This window comes from Zonotrichia leucophrys, chromosome 2, assembly GCF_028769735.1.
Source record: "Zonotrichia leucophrys gambelii isolate GWCS_2022_RI chromosome 2, RI_Zleu_2.0, whole genome shotgun sequence".
In the NCBI taxonomy this organism is placed as follows: domain Eukaryota; kingdom Metazoa; phylum Chordata; class Aves; order Passeriformes; family Passerellidae; genus Zonotrichia; species Zonotrichia leucophrys.
This window is the reverse complement of record NC_088171.1, coordinates 86,751,183-86,772,621: the sequence shown is the minus strand read 5'-3', so window position 1 is coordinate 86,772,621 and position 21,439 is coordinate 86,751,183. Positions and strand designations below refer to the sequence as shown.

At 38.5% G+C, this 21,439-nt stretch overlaps 2 protein-coding genes across 3 annotated transcripts in view; one reads left to right on the top strand and one right to left on the bottom strand.

The window, feature by feature from the left end:
* The first annotated feature begins 694 nt into the window (after positions 1-694).
* On the top strand, positions 695-6,621 carry C2H18orf21 (chromosome 2 C18orf21 homolog). 2 transcript variants are annotated; one of them, XM_064705597.1, is made up of 5 exons: positions 695-877; positions 994-1,016; positions 1,768-1,967; positions 4,912-5,120; positions 5,527-6,621. In XM_064705597.1, exons 1-5 carry the CDS (start codon positions 804-806, stop codon positions 5,678-5,680), a joined length of 660 nt encoding a protein of 219 aa, XP_064561667.1. In that variant the 5' UTR covers positions 695-803; the 3' UTR covers positions 5,681-6,621. The 2 variants fall into 2 exon arrangements, with proteins under 2 accessions (XP_064561667.1, XP_064561665.1); XM_064705595.1 differs by lacking the exon at positions 695-877 and having other exon boundaries at positions 1,013-1,363.
* A 1,363-nt stretch (positions 6,622-7,984) lies between these two features.
* The window catches only part of RPRD1A (regulation of nuclear pre-mRNA domain containing 1A), a 43,991-nt gene continuing 30,536 nt past the window's right edge, over positions 7,985-21,439 (bottom strand). The window contains exon 7 of the mRNA XM_064705594.1: positions 7,985-12,711. Within this exon, the coding sequence (XP_064561664.1) occupies positions 12,562-12,711 (150 nt within the window). The 3' untranslated portion in view covers positions 7,985-12,561. The remainder of the gene's footprint in view (positions 12,712-21,439) is intronic.

The following is a 21,439-nucleotide window of genomic DNA, read 5'->3' as shown; positions in this document are numbered from 1 at the left end:
GGTTTTTTTTTTGGTTTGTGTTCGGTGGGGTTTTTTTTTGGTTTTTTTTTTTTTTTTTTTTTTTTTTTTTTTATTGGAGGACATTTGCAGAGTGATAAAGTCTGCAGTCGCCAAAATGCACGGCAAAGGCACCCCCAACAGAGAGCAGTTCATGACTTTTATACAGCTGACTAGTATAGTGACAGATGAAGTTCAGCACTGCTGAGCATCGGGCGGATTTCTGGAGCGGCTGCTGCACATCTTTCACCTGACAAGCCCTCACAGAGAAACGCGTGGGGTTCGGAGTTTGGGATTTTGGGGTTTTTTATCACAGAATCACAAAATTGTTACTATTTGAAGGGACCTCTGGAAATCATCCATCCAGGGTGCCCTGGAGCAGGTGACACAGGAACGCATCCAGGTGGGATTGGCGTGTCTCCAGAGAAGGAGATTCCACGACCTCTCTGAGCCAGCCTAAGCGCTTGCCGCCCTCAACCTAAAGCACCTCCTCCTCACGTTTTTTTTTTTTTTTTTTTTTTTTTCCCCGAAGGTAAAAGTTTCCTTTCCTACCGGAGAAACTTTTCACACGGCGGGGACACAGGCGGCGGGTGTCGCGCTCAGAGAGGGCTCGGCTCCCGCGGCCCCTCGGGCGGGCCCCGCTGCCCTCCGGCGCCGGCCCCGGCCCTGCCCTCGCCCGGGCCCGCCCCAGCCCGGTACCCTGGTGCAGCGGCCGCGGAGCCGCCGGGGCTCGGCCAAGCGCTGCACATCGCCCGCCTTCCCTTCCCTCCCTTGCCGTCCTTCCGGCGGGGCGGGCGCTCAGCGCCATGGGGCGGCGGCGGCTGCTGGCTTCGGCGGAGCAGCTGGCGGAGACGTGCCCGGGAGAGGCGCGATTCCTGCTGTAAGGAACCGCGGCGGAGCCGGGACGGGCGGTGCGGGAGCCCGGCGGTGACGCGCGGGATGTCCCCGCCCGTGCCGGCGGCCGCGCCCTGACGCTTTTCCCTCTCTCCCGTGCAGGTGGACGCTCCGCAGCTCCCGAGGCGAGTGAGGGACCCGGGCGCAGGCGGTGGAGCCGGGGCCGGAGGAGGGGGCTCCGGAGCCGGGCGCCCCGTGAGGCCGGCGCGCTCCAGAGGAGGCTCCTGCCGCCAGAGAGCAGCGCAAGGACAGGACAGGAGCATGGGAAGGAATGCCGGCTCGCCCCTTCCCTCCCTGTGCCCCTTGCCCTGCGCTGCCCCCGCAGGGCCGAGCCTCGGGGCTGCCGGCTGCGGTGTTGAGCTCGCCAGGAGGCAGGGCCAGGGGTCCCTCGGGGGTCTGGGGAGACCCGCCCGAGTCCGGCTCCGGCTGCAGGAGATAATGAGGCGGATGCCAGGAGCGAGCCTCTTGTTGGGTCTGAAATTTACCTCAAAGTGTTTCTCTCGTTCCTGAGGTCGTGTCATCTTCTCACACTTAAAATGGGCAAAGAGCTTTCCGAGGCTTTGGTGTCCCTGATCTGGTAGAAGATTGTGCCTACATGGCAGAATTGTGAGCCTCCTTTGCTATTGATTTTTGGGAAAGAATTGCGTTTTTTCAAGAAAATCTGCAGTTACGTATCGTGTAAACTTGTGCCAGGCGTCAACTTAGTCTGAATTGTGCTCAGCTAAACACATTCTGGTGCTCAGCTTCCTCTTGTGTTCTAGTGTTACCTTAAACACAAAAACATGTAGCTAGGCAATGTTTACATTGAAACACACAATTTTAAAGTTTGCTTATAAAACATAGTTATTTTATCCTTTTGCCTTTACTTATCTGTAGGTAATGAACGTGGATTAGAAAGGATATGTCCTTACTGCTTCCAGTTCCTGGTTCCTGACAGCTACCGAGTGCGCCTCAAACCAAAGATGAAAGTGACTCCACAGATAGAGAAGGTCCTTAAACGAGAGGAAAAGAATCATAAGCTTAACATGAAACAGACAAAGCTTTTGAGAAAGTACAGGGAGTCAAAAAGCATTCTGGTAAGGACAGTTATTTGACATGTACACGATATTTCCCTAAATTTCATGTCCCTGTTTCAGTGGCAAAAAATAAGAAGATAGAGAAAGCTTTCTCTTAGGAGCCCACACGTTTCTTTTTCACGAGCATAAGACTCTTTCTTTTTGGAATAACTTCTATGCATAAATGACATTTTTAAAATTTACCTCCCACAATAGATAGATCATGAACACAAGACCAGTAAGCTTTTCTGTCAAAAAAATACCTTGTGTCCCCACATGTTATAGAAGCTACACAAACATCTCATGTTCCTTTGTTTCAGTTTATCACTTGTTGACCAAATATGTTTTGACACAAGCTTTACTTCATGTGTTTCACTAGCCTCTCATAGCTACATCAGATTATTATTGCCATCTATATTAATAGAATTTTTTACTTTTGTCTGAATATTACTGTTTATAGAAACTCTTTTAAAAGTAAACTACAGAGGTAATTTCAACAAGTTGATGTTTTTCTTGAGGCCTCAGTTATTTTTCCTAAAAGTACTCAGGAATGTGACATTTAATTACTATTGGAAGAATAATAGTAAACATTTAATCTAGTGTTGCCAAGGTATGTACTGTTTTTAAAACAGGTTATGTGAATGGTTGTTGTAATAAATGAGACTGCACCCTATTGTGCCCAGCAGTTGCTGGCACACTTGGAATTTTCTTGGATAAGAGTCTTATGGTTACAGGAGTAAATTATATGAAACCAAAGAGTTAATTAATTTTATGAAGCCATAAAGAGTCAATTAAAATTTTAAACTGAGGAATATATCACCAAGGTTTTTTGCTGTCAGACCAAAATAAGATGCTTCATAAAGGCACTCTCCCCAAATTGTAGATCCAAGTTGAGCTTCAGAAAGGACATCTGAAAAGGTTCTTCACCCAGAGGGTGGTTGGGCACTGGAACAGGCTCCCCAGGGGAGGGGTCACAGCACCAAGGCTGACAGGAGTTAGGAAGCATTGGGACAACACTCTCAGGCACATGAGGCTGGGATTCTTGGCATGTCCTGTGCTGGGCCAGGAGCTGAAATTCAATGATGTATGTGGATCCCTTCCAACTCAAGATGTTCTGTGATTCTTCAAGCTGACACGTTTGCTTTATTTTTCTGGTATCCTGGATGTTGAGGGTACATTAAGAACTGTCCCTTTAAGCAACTGATGAACAGCAGTGTCCTGTGAAATGATGATGGGCTCTTAGACTTATTGTGTAGCTGCAGAGTGTTTGTTAGGGACACACTGTGCATTCATATGAGTAGTTTGAAATTCAGTTTAAATAGGTCCAGTTTAAACTCTGGGTAATATTTTGATCTTGGTATGTAATCACAGACTGCTGTACTTGTGCTTTGTTCAGTTTAAATTTGTCCTGTGGATTATGATTTAAGTGTTTCTTGTCTTAAGTCTTTAAAAATGCTGTCAGCGACTGGCAGCTTTCAAAATTAGCAATGTAGATCCCTGTAATCTAATACCTGAGACTTGTGCAAATGAAAATTCCAGTGTGGTTGGAAATTAATGCAAGCAATAATGTGACAGGTTGAACTTCTGAGAACTTTCTTAGCAAGTAGAACTTGATTTTAGATTGCTTCTGGCATAAAAAGGCATATAACATAGGGACTGTTTCAAGGCTTTAAAAATTTTTGGAGCTAACTGCTGATCCATTTCAGGGAATGGAAATTAGCTGTGAAGTGCTATGATTAATCCAGTAATTCCTGCATTGTAAAGTGGTCACCTCCATTTATATTCCACGCAGTGCTAAGTCACCATGAATGGTTGTTTCCCACTTGAATTTCATTCAGAAGAACTTAAAAATATGTCAATACCTGAGCACTAAAATAGTTAATGCTATTTCTTCTTTTTTTTTAGTTTGTTAGGCTGACAAAATATAATGTCTAGAGGAAGTCAAAACACTTAACTAAAAATGTTTCATTTCAGCATCTCTAAATGAAATTTTTAATAAACTATCTGAATCTACACACTTTGAAATGAAGAATGATTTGGTGTAGATGTTTTCAAAACTGCTTAGACGTTTTTGTGACAGTCTTTTGAGTATGTTATTTTTAACCAGAAGCATCACAGAACTGTTTTTCTGTCAGTCTAATTGGTGCCTCAGAAAGCTGTCTGGCTGTATTACTTTCATATATCTTAGTATGAGTAGTTGCCATGGCAGTGAGGGATTTCAGGAATGCCTGACAGCCTCTGACTGGGTGATGTGATCAGTTCTGATGCACCTCTCAGCCTGGTGTGCTGCTGAAGTTCCCTGCAGCCTAGAGGTACACAGAGAGAAGAGAAAGTGCCCTTTGTTTAGAACATCCTCCTTACTGTAGGAAGTACTTTTGCTCTAATACAAAGCCTTGGCTTTGTTCACTGAGACTTGCTGTTTTTAGTAAAATGGATGACTGGGTTTGAGAGTTTGGTAGTTTAAATATTGTATCCCAAGATTCCCTGAAAAGTGGGCAATATAACTTCATTGGGGGTAGAATATGCTAATAACTTTAGATGACACAGAATGTCAAATTTTTTAGCGAAATTCCCAATGTGTAGGAGTACTCCAGTATACTCAGTGTATCTTGTACACTCAAAATATGATTTGCCCAGTTCAGGTGCTGTTTCATGTCTTAACAGGGTTGTTCTCTGTATATCACAATATTACATTCAGCAGTATGGGTCCCCCGAAATGAGTTTGTAGGGAATTGGAGTAATTTCTAGATAAACCCAGATGTATTTGGCTTCAAGAAGCCTGAATTAAAATAAGAGTTACAAAGTGTATCTTTGTACTTTTTAGTATCTCATGTTTCACTTAAGCAAATATTTAATTTGTGTCATGATATTTGGAGAACAGTTTGAGTAATTCTTCTAATGGCTTTATAACATAAAGGTGGAAAGACTGAAAGACAGATTGATACTTCGTTTCTTCTCTCCATAGCTGGTTACTTGCAAATCTTGCAACAAAACAACAAGATACTATGGTAAAAGCAGGGATTTTCTGGCAGCCAAAACACAAAATTGTGGCACTCCAGGTATCAAATCTAGCCTGAAGACACCAGATGTAAAAATTCAGTCTGCAAAGAAAATGACACCTGTAAGCAGCAGTAGGTTGGGATCTAAGGGGAACAGTCCCTCATCACTTTCTAGGTATGTGTTTCTTTCCTATTTAAAGCAGCCCTTTGCCAAGTAGAGTGTATTAAATCTTGTTGATTTTAGATGTCATTTAATAAAGTTTAAATTGATAATTTAGTGTATTTCTTAGTTGGCATGGTTGAGGAGATCAATTTTAACTTTTCAACCTTTAAAATCAAAGACTCTCATTGAAAGCCACTGTGTGCAAAGAATACCCAGTTACATTTGTGTCTTTAATGCAAAATGTCTTTAATGTAAAATTTGCATGACAAAGTATTGCTTCTGCCTGCACACTTGCACATAAAAATACACTATTTCTCTTGGATATTTTCCACTCAAATTATATATGTGTGCTTTCACAGTTACTTTATATTAATTCTTATTTCTCTCCTGTAAGACATTTGAATCTTTTGTTTTTCAGAACACGTGAATCTGGACAGACAACAACCAACTCTGCTTCCAAGACTCCCCGAAATTCCAAATTTCACTTTTCTAGGCTAAAACGGATGCTTGACCTAGAAGAAAAAGAGAAAAATGAGAAGGCAGATTTCAAAACCTTCTTGACTTTACTTTAGTTACATTTTATTTCAAAGTAATAAAGATTACAGCAATAAATATTGCTCCAGTTTTAGTAAATCAACAGTGATTTCTTTAAAACTCAGGCTAACATCCTGTACCTTGTGGAAGCATAGCTCATGTTTTTTAGAAGGAAGGTCTGTTTCTAAGGGGAGTGATGGTCTGCCAGCGGGAGAAGTAAAGATAGCCAGTTTAATATGCTTGGGAATCTTGGACATGTTTTGCAGTTTCTGATGCCCCAAGAATTAAAAGCCAGGATTTATCCTTTGAGGAAGCTGATGATGGCCCCATCAGGACCATTAAAGATTATCAATTTTGTGTTTGGCACAGAGATGAGAGAGGAAATATAAAGTAACGGTTCAAGACTGAGGTTATAGCCCGTCCTGCGTATTTCTGCAGTGAAAGTTCTGCACGTGGTGCTTCACATTCCCCCCTGAAAAACAGAGCCAGTTAGTTAAAAACATATACTTTCTTGGATGTAAAGGTCTGTATTTTCATTTTCTTTTGCTGGTTTAATGAATAGCTTACTTTAAGTGCCTTCAAACTCAGTGAACACTACTTCAGAAATAGGACCAGCAAATAACTTGGTGGACTGGGAAGCAGTCCAGGGCAGGGGAGAAGAGTTTGTTGTAAACTGTATTTAAGAGTCTCAAATTGGCATGTAACCTTTTTATATCTCCTGTACACATGCACAATAACTGAAGGACACACTGCTCATTGTCTCTTGTGTACATGTAGGATAAAATGAACTGCCACTCTTTAATCAAAATACAAACCTTGGAGTGTTGCCTTTTCCAGTGTAGAACTTGGCGTTGATTGACATGTTGCTGCACTTACAATCCAGTCCTCTGGAAGAAATACTTAGTTTTGTTGATGGAAAATGTTCATTACACAGAAGTATTTGAAAATACCAATTTTGCAATAAATTTATTAAAAGTACACACATTAGGTACTGCTGTGCTTCCCATGAGGCCAGTGTGAAACCAGCACAGGCATCTGCTGAGTTTTGAGGTGTCCCAACATTAATGTGTTTGTTAGAGCTCATTTCCCTGTTGTTTTTGTTTACAGTGCTTCTTACACAACATTTTGCTGTCTCAAGAGTGCATTCTTTCTGGATAAAACTACAGAGAAGGGATAAAAGACATGGAGGGGGGAGCACAACCAGTGTGCAGAGAAAGCTAATGGGTGATCTATCCACACGATCACAGGAGAGCTTGTCTAAACTATGCACTTCCAAAAATGTTTCGTGGGTGGTAGACATTCTGCACACCAAGAGTGTTACCTTTGCAGCACACTATTTGTTAACAGAGATAGAGCCTTGTCATGCTCCAAACAACATCTTTTTTTCTTTGGATTTACCAGTTGTCAGATATGTCTAGATGTGTTGTTAAAAGCGATTGTTATTGTGAGCTATTAGACTTTATTCTGGGAACAAAGGGAAAGAAGTCATTGAGTACGTGCCTTCTCTTGTTTTACAAGTGTGCTTCAAAATGCTAGGTAGAAATATTCTCCAGTGCTTTTATATTACTCCTAAGCCTTTAATGGAGTGTTCTTTCTGTTAACTGGACTTTCACAGAATTAGTGTATTGAAAGATAGACACACATATGTATAAACATATCTCTATAGATAATATATATAGGTATATACGTACCCACACATAGAGGCTTACATGCAAACACAGACTACACACATACATGCAAGTCAGGCACTCTCCCCTTCAGGACACATTACCTTCCTGTACTTGATGAAACACTGAAGGCTGCTGGCTGTGAGAGACTTGCTGAGCTCCCCTCCAAACCACTGCCAGGCCACATTACTGGCTTGTGTTTGAAGAGCTGGAAGGACAACTCGAGAGAGGAAATGCCTTCTCTCATTTCAGACTTTGTAAAGTAAGAGCAAGAAGGTCTCCATTAAGCATACAGCCCTGCAAAGAGGCATTTGAATTGAGAGTGGGAGTTATTTCCCAGCTCACACAAATTCTACTGGCCAATGGTATGTGTATCACTGGCAGTACTTGTACCACACTGAAAATGTTACAAAAGTGTGTCTTAAAATAATCAGCTCAACTAAATTTACAGTTCTAGACACAGAACCTCAGACCCTTTAACACACTGCTTTCTCACCAAAAACCGTCACACAGAATACAGGGAGTAATAAACCTTGAAATTAGTATCAAGCATTTCCTCAGCATCATCCCTGAGATGAGATCTTGACTACCTCCTAGTATAGGGAGCAGCTGACATTAAAGCCATTTCTCACCATGAGACTGAGAAGACAAGCAGGGAACAATAATTTTCAAAGATGTTTTTACAACAATGTTTTATTAAATATGAAAGAGCGTACATACAGGTGTAATTCTGAAGACATAAATTACACAAGGATTACAGGTTCTGTCAGAAAAGCACAATAATGAAACATCTTTACATTTCAAACTTTTCTTGTTAGCTTTTAACAAATAAGTCTATTTCTGTTGCAAACAAGTAATGAGTGCTATTGAACTTTTTCAAATTCCCACAAAAACATCATGCTTAGTAGGATACTTCAACTATTGTAAATATGAAGTCAGAATTAGATTCCTAAATAACACGATGGAAGAGGCTTACTACTTAATCAAGATAAATGACACACTGAAATAGGAGCCGAGACAAAATTGGTCATTCATTAAAAAAATTTCCACTTCAGCCACTATGTTTGAGCCTGCTTTCTTTACTTGCAGGAATAATCACTGTGATTAAATGTAATGAGCAGAACTGGCCTAAACATTTGTAAATGTAACCATCAAATTTTAGACGTGCTGGTTTTCACTGATTTTCCCACTGAAAAAAACCCCACACCCACAGATCTATTTCCTTATGTTTCAAAAGGCTCTTCTGCAGAGGGCCAACCAAGCCTATGTATGATTTCCACCTCCTCCACTGTCATCTGCACCGCTGGCTACTGCATCCTTCCTACATATGTGTTTGGGTCATCATCAAAGGACCAAACTGAGTTACCACTGAGATGTGAGAGCAGAACTAGTCTGTGCAAGTCCTAACACAATGGGTTTTTTGAAACTTCAGGTAAGCAGGAATGTAATTTCATCATAATGAAAGCTCTCAATTTGACACTCAGAAGACTACTCAGATAAAATACATAATAAGCATGTGGTTTGGGTTGTGTTGCTAGGGATTAACAGAGGTGCTTTAATATATTAATACAAACATTACAGAGTGAATCAGACAAGCTAGTATTAGTGCAGGCTGTGGTCTAATTTCCAAAAGAAGTCATGAAACATAATTTCTAAGAATGGCAACTTTTGTAACTAAGGACTTCACATTTATTTTTAAAACCACAAAAGAGGGGTAGTATTCCTGATATCTTTCAAAACATTCTGCAAAAAACACAGTTTGAGCCTGCAAACACTAGAATATACATACAAGCAGTCCCAGTGACCTCCAAGGTAAGCATTCTCATATGGCAAAGTGCTGCAGGAATATCTTTGCTTTTTTCAGAGAATGCTTAATAAAAGTGCAATATAGTGAAGAAAATAATCTAATTATTATGACTTTATTATTAGACTAAAAATATTCAGATATTTTATAATTGTGCCTTTTGTATGGCAGGCATTCTGCATTGCCAGACCACATTAGAAGAGGTAGGCAGGGTAAGCCCATGCATTTTCTTTCCCAGGATGGCAACACCCCAAAGCAGTTCTGTGGTACAACCCCACCTACAGATAAAACATTGTGCTGCCCAGTCTCACACTTATTTCTGTTTTGACAGAAGCTGACATGTGGTTTGCTCTACCTTTCCACCCAGGCATGTTCTCCCTTTTGTCTCTTCGGCACCCTACCCTTACGCACCCAGCCTCTTTTCTTCCTGAGATGTCACAAGTACGTACATTGAGCTTTGGAACCTGAGAATTTGGAGGTATTTTTTGACACTACGGGGCTGCATCTGTACTCTACCATGCTATCTCCTGCTATACTATTACAGTTACAGTATAAATCTCCTAACTACTTGATACCCAATGCCTTTCCCATATAAATAAAAAAACCCCAGCGTACCATTCAGCCATTAATATATGACACTTCCTCTAAGAGTGACTTTTGCCTTTCACAAGCCCTCTTTTCCAAACAAATATTGAGGGATCATTTCCAAAACCCCAGCTATGAAAAACTCCTTGAAGTAAACAATTTCACAGTAAAATAAGGAAAAATATATCTAGAAAATAACACTCTCTCAAAATTAAAACTTATATACAGCAAGAAAAAGTTGAGGTTTTCCTCACTCTTTTATCAGTTCTACATTACCTATAGATAAGCAATGTTATCACCAGGAGTTATGAATAGGAAAAACAGATCCAGTGAAGTAAATGTCATGTTTTTTTTAAAACCTTTGAGAGATCAAGAAAATTCAGCACTCAACTTTATTATTACAACTAATTTCAATTCAGGCTGAAAAAGATTGTTTAAGCTTAATTCCCTATGATTCTGAGTATCCAATATAGATCTTTCAGCATAGTCTAATAAGCCTTGTCACTGCACTTATAATCACCTCTGGGCATAAATTAAGTTTTCTATGGATGGAATTCAACCATGAACTCACTATTTATGCCTCTAGTTCTATGATTTGTTTTAGAATTCCTAATAGATTAAGCTGGTTTAATATTTACCACAAATTTGGTGCTATTCTTTAGCAAAACTGAGCTTTAACTGCAACTGCAATGCAAATACACGTGTGTAAGAATTTATGTGAGTTTAACATTCTAGAACAGAAATATTTGAAACATTAAAATTGTATCAGAACATTTTCTTATCAAGAATCTACACTGAAAAGATGTCAGTAAGTGTTATTTAATTTTGCATATTACACTTAAATTAAAGAAACTAAATATTCTGGATTCAATGTAGTCACAGCTCTTTATTTCGTATGGAATGGAAAATTGCCACTCAAAACTGAAATTTTTGGACCTGTAGTGAGCTCTGATAACTATTTTGCACACTCCTATTTGTCAGTCAGAATTTTTTAGGAAATCAGTATTCTACATTGCATGCTATGGACTTTTATGTCAACAGCTTGTATTTCTATCTTTTCAGGCTTTTTCCCTACTTAACTGAGGTCTAATTCATAGCAACTTCCATGAGAAAAAGTAACTGAATTGAGATGCCTATGTCCAAGTGTATGTATTTTAAAGAGAGTGGTTATTCTTTCTCCATTCACATCCTACAACTATTTTGGTGATTCGCCCTGTAGAAGCCAATAACAAGTGACAGATAACTGTCTGAACAATTCAGAAATTGAACAATTTCACTCCAGGACTATTTTGAATTGTTGTGGGTTTTAAAAAGGAAGAACAGCTTTTTGTAAAAAAAATTTATTTCATGTGAGGTGTATTAAACTTGTAAACTGTGAGCTGAACTGGTACAAAACAATGCCTGACAAGTGCAAAACCATGGACAAAACGCAATCGTAAAACAGTCCTATGATATATCCAAATGTGATGGTTTGACCAGGAAGAAGTGGGAATTCTGGGATGCTGTGGTCAAACCAATGGTGCTCGGATTTTGATATTGGCACCTAAAACACTTGCAGCCCAGGTCTTTTAGGTCATCAAAATGCCAAAGGTACAGGTAGGCATTTCTAAAATTACTCAGTGATTACATGGCTCATTCCAGTGAACTGAAAAGCTGCAACTTTCTGGCAATGTGCTAAATGCCTATCTGTATCTTTAAGTGAACTTAAAAGGTGATTCATAGTATGGAAACAAGGATTCTTCACAAATTCAGCTGTTCCCTGACAAATACCACACTTATGGCATGCAACAGAGGTTTTTAACTGGGCAATAGTTTTCTGCTGTTTGAATTATACACAGGCCTGAACAGTCTCTTCCTGTTGTGTGAGAAAAAGACAAGCAAGATTTAGAAATATTTGCTGGAGCAGGTGAAGGTGAGGAGGTGGTAGCCCATGCTGGCCTCCAGGGTTTCTCAGTGGAAGAGGATGTACAGTACAGCTGTATCACCATTTTGTTGCTTGTATGGATGGTACATTGTCAAATTTTAATAACGGGCATTTAGCAACTAAGACACTTTAGAAAATGACCTTTCAATTTAATTAAAACTGTAAAATGGCTTCACATTTCTGGGATTAACCTTTTTAGATGGAAACAGATGTTCCAGAACAGGATTAGATTGCAAATGAATGGTCCCTCGATTTAGAAACTAAGCAGCTGTAAAAAGCTACAATTTCAAAACATAATTAACTGGTCAATTTTATAGTTTCTACATGCTGACTTCTACATGATACAAAAATATTGTAGTATTTTGAGTTGTTTGAAGATCTGCTCAGTGTAACATGATTAATATTTTCCAATAGAAAATTGGTTGTTAACATTTACTTCAAAAAAACCCCACATTGTTTTGGGAGTGGGTAATTTAAATGTAATGGACAGCAAGATCACTTTTAACTTTGCATTAAATGGCATTGGCCTTCTTGCAAACCTAAGCCTATGATTTCCATGTTTCACTCTCCCACTAGCAACGGAAACGTCTCAAGTTAAAATTATGTTTTGATTATATACTGTTCTACATTAAATACAGGGTACATAAGAAAAATCTTAGCATGTTTTTTACAGGGCACCCAACTAAAATCTTTACAAAAGATAATTATTCGTTCTTCCATGTAACAGACAGAGATGCCACTTTTATAAATGTACCCTTATGTTCACTCACCAATAAAATAGTAAACAAATCAACTTTTTAAACCATTTTTTATAAATTATTAAAGTATTTTTACTGACACTCTGCAACAATATACAAAAATAATACTACAAGTGTACCGATCGGTCTGGCCTACCCCTCATTCCACAGAAAAGCAGAGGCTATGGGGGATGTTTGGGAATCAGTCATCGCTGTAGATGTCTCCTGCAAACGGTAGGTGTACGTGGCTGCCCGTGACGTTGGGAAGTCGAGAGAGATCAGGCAGGTTCTGGATGCGTGACCTGAGTTCTTTCCGTACTTGGGACACTCTGGCTAACTTGCGTTTGTACTCCTGTAATGAAGAAGAATTCCATATGAGGTTTTATTGCCATTACCATCCCTACTACTTACTGCACCTGTGATTTTCCAAACTAAGTTTTCCTTCTGCAAGCTAGGTGAACAGCCTTTAACAGGACAGAACCCAGAGATTTGGGTATTTAGGAGGTAGAGGTATCAGCTCTAGCATTTTCCCAGCAATGGACTTCAAAAGCATAGCCATGGCATTATTTTGCTTTAAATTCTAAGAACATAAATGCTAAATAGGGAGGACAATCCCAGTTAACACAACCACAGGCTTTTCTCCATGTAACTAGGAGAACAGGATTATTGTTAAAACTTAATTAAGGATAGTTGTTACACATATTCTACTATCAGTGAGGCTAGAGGGATAAACTTACTGATGTCAAAGAAGTGACTCTCATCTCATACTGCTGAAATAATAAAAACCAACCAAATATCCCCTAACCAGGCCTAACATGTCCCACCAAAATGATAAATGACAAGTATTTTGTATTAACTTTTAAAATAAAAAATGTATTACCTCAGAACATTTATGGATTTAACCCTGGGTTTTCAGAAACTTTTTGAATTGGGAACTTAGGATTTCATATTGTGTTGGAACACAGGTCAAACCACTCACAGTTGATGTATTTAATGATTATGAGGCCCTTTTCATTTGAAACAACATTATATAAATAAAGTTCAACATTGTAAATCAGTGTACTAGAATATAGTCAGTGGTCGCCTCTCAAGAACACCAATCATAATGGAGAAGAATACAAGCTTTTATAAAATGAAAACAGTTATTCCAAAATATAAAATCAATGTATATAATTCACAGGAATATTTGAATTTCAAATATTTGGAAACTGTGGAAAGTGGAAGAAACTAAGCACTAAGCAGACAAAGCAGTGCTTCATGAAAAAATACCACAATTCACAACACATCAAATGCAGATGCTTCCTAGAGTGGCTGCACGTTTTGCTGCAGCCTAAGAATGGCTGGAAGTAACAACACATAGGTAATCCACAACTTGGATAATCAGCCCATGGAAAAGCAAGATCTCATGACTATAACCGCTTTTAAATAACAGTGGGGGAAAATTCTACATGATCCAGCAACAGTAAAAATATAAACACTTGATAATTCCAGCAAGTATGAAAACACTATGCAAATGTCTATAAAAGATAAGAATCAGGCTGTTTCTTTACAAGCTCTAAACACAATTTTAAATATATTACTATATTGTTAATAACATGGAATAATAAGGAAGAATAATGAAAAGATCTTTTGGTAGTAGAACCTAATGCAGTAGAAAAATATAGTAAAGAATGTTAGATAATGGGACATGACCAAGTTTATTAGACAAGGTCCAACACAAATTTAAAAGGTTTGCAACTACATGACCTTCTTATCAGTGGCAGTAAGAGAACAATGAGATACCTTAAATTCTTAATAAGAATCATTATGGGTAGCTAAAAAAATTTCAAATCTTTACAGAGGAGAAAGAAAAAGTGTCCCTGAATTAGGATCATCAATTGCTTGGTATAATTTGTATTTCAAAATCAAATATTACATCCAGATTCTAATGAGATATTAAACACAGTGAAAATATTACAGATGCCCAGTCAGTGGAACTATAAACCCTTAGTAATAGTACCCAGGGTAAAGCAGCATTTATTTTAGGATACAGGTGGCCAAAGAAGTCTTACAACTGTGAGTCCCTTGGTCCTGTGAAAACTTGCTACAGTTATCCAAAAATATTCTCTTTGGCGCAAGTGACTTTGGGACATGGCTGTGGAAATGAATGTCTGTATCCTGACACTTTATCCCTACACTAATGCCCTAAGACCACAAATACTTCACTGTTTCATACCTGATTTTACAGCAGAATCTAGAGGCCTCACTGAGCAGACTCGGTGAAAGATGCGTAGTTTTTTTCCAGCATGTAAAAGGCCAATCTCAGGCATTCTCACTATGCATTTTGGCCCAGGATGCAGTGACTCCTGACTATTGTTTTAGGAAATAGATTTTATGCCAGAAGACAAGACCAGCTTCAGGTTTAATTGTTTACTAAAACAACCATTTTGGTGCTATACAGAATACCAGTAAACTAGAATCACTATTTTCAGAAGCAGGATGCTTGGAGATTGCTCACTGGGTGACAAGGATTTTCAGGAAGCTAGGTGATCTTGCCTAAAGATGTACTCCTATACAGAAGAGGATGAGCAGAATTGTAAGCAGAATCAATACACTCAAGAGGCCTAAAAATCATAAAATATATTAACTATAAAATCCCTCCTGCAGTTAATTGTTGTAAAGAGCTGAATCCTGCCCAAGTTCATTCTCTATCAATGAGGAATGTAAAGCCACAAATCAGTATCACTTCACAAGCTTGAAGCCTGAAGTTAGGCAAATAGACACAGTCACTTAGCAACAGACCCAGCAGCTATATTCTTGCTAGACTTTACTCCAAAACCTGAAATGTGCCTTATATTAGACTGTCAGTTCCTTGACTCCCTTAAAGTTCCCTTTAGCTGATAATAAATCATTTCCATAACAACACTGCATTTTTGACATCCAGCCTTTCCCATATAAATCTGCCTGGGACTTGTTGCCTAGTGACTATCAGCTTGATCAATACTACTAACAGTAGCTTCCTTTTCCTCACTAAGGAAAATGTTCTCATAAATTGTGTCTCCCACATAACACAGTCATCTTCCTCTCACCAACATCTCTGGCGTAATGCGCTCTAGGGAGACAAAATTTGTTCCTTAAGCCTTCTCAGAAATATGTAACTCTGAGAAAATTTGCTCAAAGTCTTTACTGCAAAACTAGAGGTAAAAAAAAAAAGGTAAGGTTTTATAGTTGATTATATTATTGATGCAGTATTCTCACTGTCATATTTTCTGAAAAATCCCTTCAACCAGGACTTCTTCTCCTGGGAAGCTGAGAAGCCTCAGAGAAGAATGAAAATAATTATCTGATTCCTTCTCCTGTGTTTGCTGCTTTGGAATGCGGTCTGGAGATTGTTTACCAACTGGTCATTGTTTGACTGGTTTCATGTGAATTGTTTTAATTTAATTACCAATCACATCCAGCTGTGTCAAGGCTCTGGAGAGTCACGAGTTTGCCATTATCATTCTTGTTTAGCCTTCTGTCTCTATCCTTTCTCCATTTTTTCAGTATTGTTTTAGTATAGTATTCTTTAATAAAATAATGTCATAAAATAATAAATTAGCCTTCTAAGAACATGGAGTCAGATTCACTCATTTCCTCCTCATCCTGGGGACCCAGCAAATACCACAAAGTAGAAATTACAGAGTGCAATTTTAATCCAATTTCGGTAATCCAAAGCATATATGAGATCTGAAACCGCAGGTTAGATTTTCACAGCAATCCTTCTCCACATAAAGAAAAAATATTCACCCATCCAGAGCACCTAAATTTCCATTACACACCTGAAACTATTCTAGAAACCACCGGAGATGTCCAGTTTTATGACTGGTGAACAAGTCGAAAAGGGGACTGATTTTCAAGTACAGTGACTCAGCAGTTTAGAGGTATTTTCAAGGCAGCTGCTGTTCACAGTTTGATTCTATTTAAAACCACTAGTCTCTTCTGAAAGGCTTGCTTGTGTATTTTTACTGTCCTGGCATGACCTAAATAGTCCTGGACTGCTGGAACACAAGTATTAAGTACTCATTATCAACAACACTCACTGTATGTCCAGCCTTTACTTTTTTATCATAATAGCATACACATGTACGTACCACCATTTTCCTCAGTGTGGATGTTGAGAGTATGACAATGAAAGCAGAGAAGTGAGAACTGGGATATCTAGGTGTTATTTCTAGTATCGTTGCTTCACTAGAAAGGCTGGACATCATACAACCAAGTAACAATTTAATCCTGTTTTTGACACTTTTAACTGTGGAAATCCTCATGGAGAATTTCATTTTGATTGTCACTATGCTGATTTTAACATAAATTTCAAATTACCCCCATATAAATGAGGCAAGATTTGAGACATTTACTTCAAAGAGTCAGGGACAGGCAGATGATGCTTTATTTTGTTATGCTGAGCAGATGATGCTTTATTTTGTTACACTGAGCCTAATTTGCATTTCTTCCTACCTATGGAGAACCTTACTTTTGGTATATTTGGGAAACCTGATATTTGGAATTAAGGTCTTTTCAATTTCTCCAGTGGATTAAGCTAACACTACTTTCAGGCAATATTTGTTTTTACTTCCAGTCATAAAAGCAGGTTTATGAGGTAATTAGAACTTATTTTGCTCATTAGAGTCCCACCAGTCATTACAATTTCCATTATTTGACAGTGTATATGGATATTTTGTGAAAGCAATGCTAATAACATATGGATTTGGAATCTAGATTAATAGTGATTCTCTATCAAAAAGTACCAGGCAAAAAAGCCAAATAATTTTTGATTAGACATTACAGACATCATAAATAATAAAAATGTAGGCAGATTAAACAAGCTGTGCACTGCAGAGAATATATTCCTTTCCAAATAAAATAGATCTTTATAAAGATGTTTTGCAATAGGAAGGTGCTACAGATAAAAAACTTCATGGATATGCTTTTCCTTTATATCATTGATATGACTTTGAACCTTCATCTGATCACTAATGCTATAGAATGCACCAAAATACCGTGGGGTAGAACATGTATAGCAAAGCAAAAATAAAAGGTTTGCAGGAAAGAGAAGTATTTAATCTGCACCCTCATTAGCTAGAGAAAGGTAAGGTGGAAATAAATACTTCAATACAGAAAAACAAAACCCAGACATTTAAAAGGCTTTTAAGGTGTTGAGGGCATGTGTGTACACCAGCATCCATGGCCAGTATGAACACAGTATTTAAAACTGAGACCTCTGACTTTCTAGGTCCATTCCAACCTTCAGTTTCAGCTGCAGATGTCAGAACTGCATCACAGAGTACAGGCTCCTCCTGTACTGTGTCCAACAGTGCAGAAACTACTAGAACTCTTCAAAGGTTCGGATGAAAGCAAATGTCATGTGAAAGCCCGATATCTAGATTCTGAAGTTCAGAATCACATTATTTATAGACTCTACCTTACCCAGTTTGGATATTTTTCTGCAATAAGACTGACAACTAGACTCAGAGGATTCAGGTAAGCCTCACTATCACCTTGGAAAATAGATGAGCAGGGTTAAATTTTGCACTGCCTTTGAAAATTTGGCATGGCTCACATTTGTCAGCAGTACAATTAAAAACTCAACCTATTTACCAGTGTTTAGGATAAATGAAACCCTGAAATAACTTCAAGAGACTGAACCAATATCCATAAGCTTCACACATGAGGTAGAAGAACTAAGAACAGTTATGACAGGTTTAGGAAAGGATAGACTTGGCTAACCTTCCATTGCACATTGCCTACTTCCTAGAAAGATATTTCTGGAAGCAAGCTTCAACTTTTTAAATATGTTAATATCTAACTGTTTTGCATTTGGCCTTGCCAAGTTTTGAACTAAGTAAATAGCACAGAAGAAATGAGCAACTATGTGGTGACTGCCTTATTTTGTTTTGTTCTATGCACTGCCCCATGCATTACTTACAGTACACATTATTCTATGCATAGATTTACTAATATTCTCAGGTTTTCTAATGGCAAGCTTCACCATTACAAAACACAATTTATGCTTCAGAAACCTTCTTTGAGCTGACAGATGAAAATGAAATGCATTCTTTAATTCCAGGTATCTCATTTTTTTTAGTACTTAAAATTTCCAAGAAATTAACACTTCTAAGAAATTTTCTAAGTTAAAGTATTAGAGACTCCTCAGCTTGTCTGCAAGTGAAGCAATAGGAAGCAAACAGCTGAGAAGTTTGAAATACACAAACTAAACTAGTGACCATCTGGGGAAAGCTTGATTATGTGACTTTGCCTACCATCAACTGTTATGCTGTGGTACAGATTGGAATACGCTGCAGACCTTCAAACCACAAATTCCTGTCTGGAACAGCAGCAGAAAGAAACTAAGCATTTTATCAGGACACTTCCCATTTGAAGTGTGACTATCACAAATGCAAAGTCTTCTCAGTGACCACAAATTGTTCTTCCTATTTACTGAAATGCATTTTTTGTCCAGCTTCTTCCAGCGTAAAACAGTATCTCAAATCTCATTCACTGCAGCCTTGACTCCTGGTCTCCATCTCCATTCCTGGAACATTGAGAACCAACCTTTTTCCAGGAAGGATATTCAATGCCTCTCAGACTCCTATCACAGCTCTATTCAGACACAATACAAACACTCACAACTATTTTTTGACTACCTCTTCCCATTTCTAGCTTTTCTGATTCTGATCTAAATTTCTCCCTCTCCAATCCTGGTCTCCATTTATCAGTCTCTATAGTTCTGGTTCCAGTTACACCCGTTTCTTCCCAGTCCTATACTTGGCCTGTCCCTATTCTCCACCTACATAATATCTTTATCAGATTCATTAGCTCACATCAGTTTTTGCTTCCATTGTCTTAGTCCAAATGAATTCCAATTTATTTCAGTCCTACATGGTATTACACCCTTCTGGGTGGTCACTCCCTTCTCAGACAGCTAATCTCCTATTCCATTCTTTACTGTAATGTCTAGTCCAGGATCCCTTCTTAATCTTCACAGCTTCTGGAGCCAAGTTCCCTATGAACTTATCCAACTTATTGGCTCCCATCTCCCCATTATTTAGACATATGGGAGCCATGGACAACCCACCCATGGAAGAAGTTCACACACCACAGAGAGTAAGTGGCCAAGCAGCACATGGCCAGCATAGAGAACAACTGTACATGATTGCAACTGCAGAAGTTTTCTTTAGCCCAGGCTGGAAAACTCTCTGGCAGACATACTCACAGAAGTTAGTAATGTTTTAAATAATCTCTGATGAGCATAATAAAAGTAAGATTTTTTTTTTCCAAAGGCTTGTAATTTCATTAAATTCAAGTCCATTTCATTAGTATATTAAAATGCACGTCCCCTCAGAAAAAAAAAGGATTTCCCCATTTCATAATAATTTGAGAAAAAACATAAATTACTTAACTCAAAGCTAATTTTTAAGACTATTTTATTATAAACTTGTCTTTAGCCTTTCTGTTGAAGATTGTGTTGCCAAAAAGTTGCCCAATGTCTGGAAAAGTAGAAGAAAACAAAACTGAACTTGCAAGCCTTCAGGGAGGTGGTGGAGTCACCATGCCTGGAAGTGTTCAACAGGCCCTTGGATCTGGTAGTGGGTGATGTGGTTTAGGGGTTACAGAAGTAGAGCTGGGTGGACAGTTGGGCTGGATTGGCTTGAAGGTCTCTTCCAATCTTGATGATTCTATGATTATACTTAATTAGCAGGGATATTACTAGGCTGGCTTAGTTTATATTTATCTCCCCTCAATCATAAAAGGTCCAGGGTGATGAATATTAATTTATAAAATATATTACTATATAAAGACATTGATTTAATTAGTCAATCTCTGTGGGACTATGATTTAATTTAAAGCATTCCAGGATGGCAGATAGGAGCAGCAGCTGAAATGAAGGATGCCTGCCTGAGGTTACACTTGGTCTACTTGTGTTTTATTATCTGATACAGCATTTATTTAGCCATTATAATAAACTCAAAGCTACACACTTCCAAGAGATGCTTGAATTATATTGAATTCTTAAGTTTCAAACACAGGCTGACAGAATGAAGCTTTGGAGAACTTCTGATGATAAGTAATCAAGTACTTCAGAACAATTCTGAGCAATTTTGCTCAAATACTCAAGTCGCTACTCTGCACAGGCACACAAGGAATAAAGCAGAACAGTTTTGAAAATAGGAAAAAAAATTAAATGGCTGGAGGCTTATAGATAGCTTCTTGAAGTTTCACCTATTCATGGAAGATCTACATGAAATCCAAATTAAATGGTTTCAGTGTTTAATTTTACAAGAATTTAAAATGAGTGAAGAATTTTAATGGTCTATTAGAAAAGCATGCCTTGAACAATGCATTTAAGAACAGTTGTGCAAAGCCTTCAAGCTCAAATATTTACTGTACCTAACAGATGAACTGTAAAAATTCGGATGTGTCAGATGCACCATCCTCAGTTCATGCAGCCCTTGCCTGTAGGTCATTACAACAGTGTCAGTTCCAACTTCAGATTTCACATGTGCAACTCTCTCAACCTAAAGCTGTAAGCGTTGAACTGCAAAAACATGGACTGTGTAGTTCATTATTTAGCAGACACAAATGGACATCTTAAAGTATGAAACTGCTGTAAAGCTAAGACTACATGTACTTATTTTGAAGATGAAAGTGAATCTGAAAATGAAGGTTAACACTGCAGGTCACTAGGTAGGGATTTATCCATTGCTAGCCAGGTCACAACTCTCTCAGATGTTTATCAAAGACAGATCTAGGTAATGTGGAAGCATAAAACCTGGTTTTATTGTAGCAAGGCTAAGTACTAGTAGCATTCTAATCCAAGCAGCATAGAACTTAAAGCAAGGAAACATATATAGCTGTTGTAGTTGCAGCATAGAACCACTCAGTATTAACCTGTGGGCAAGAAAGAAAATGAGAAAGCATTCTAGTGACCTGAGACTGGGTCAAGCTAATAAATTAGCTTCATTTAGGGTGAAATAAATAAAGGTAGTGAAGATTGAGGACCCCACATTTCTGCTACAGGTGAGTCCACACTGGTGACCTTGTTCATTTAAATAATCTATCAG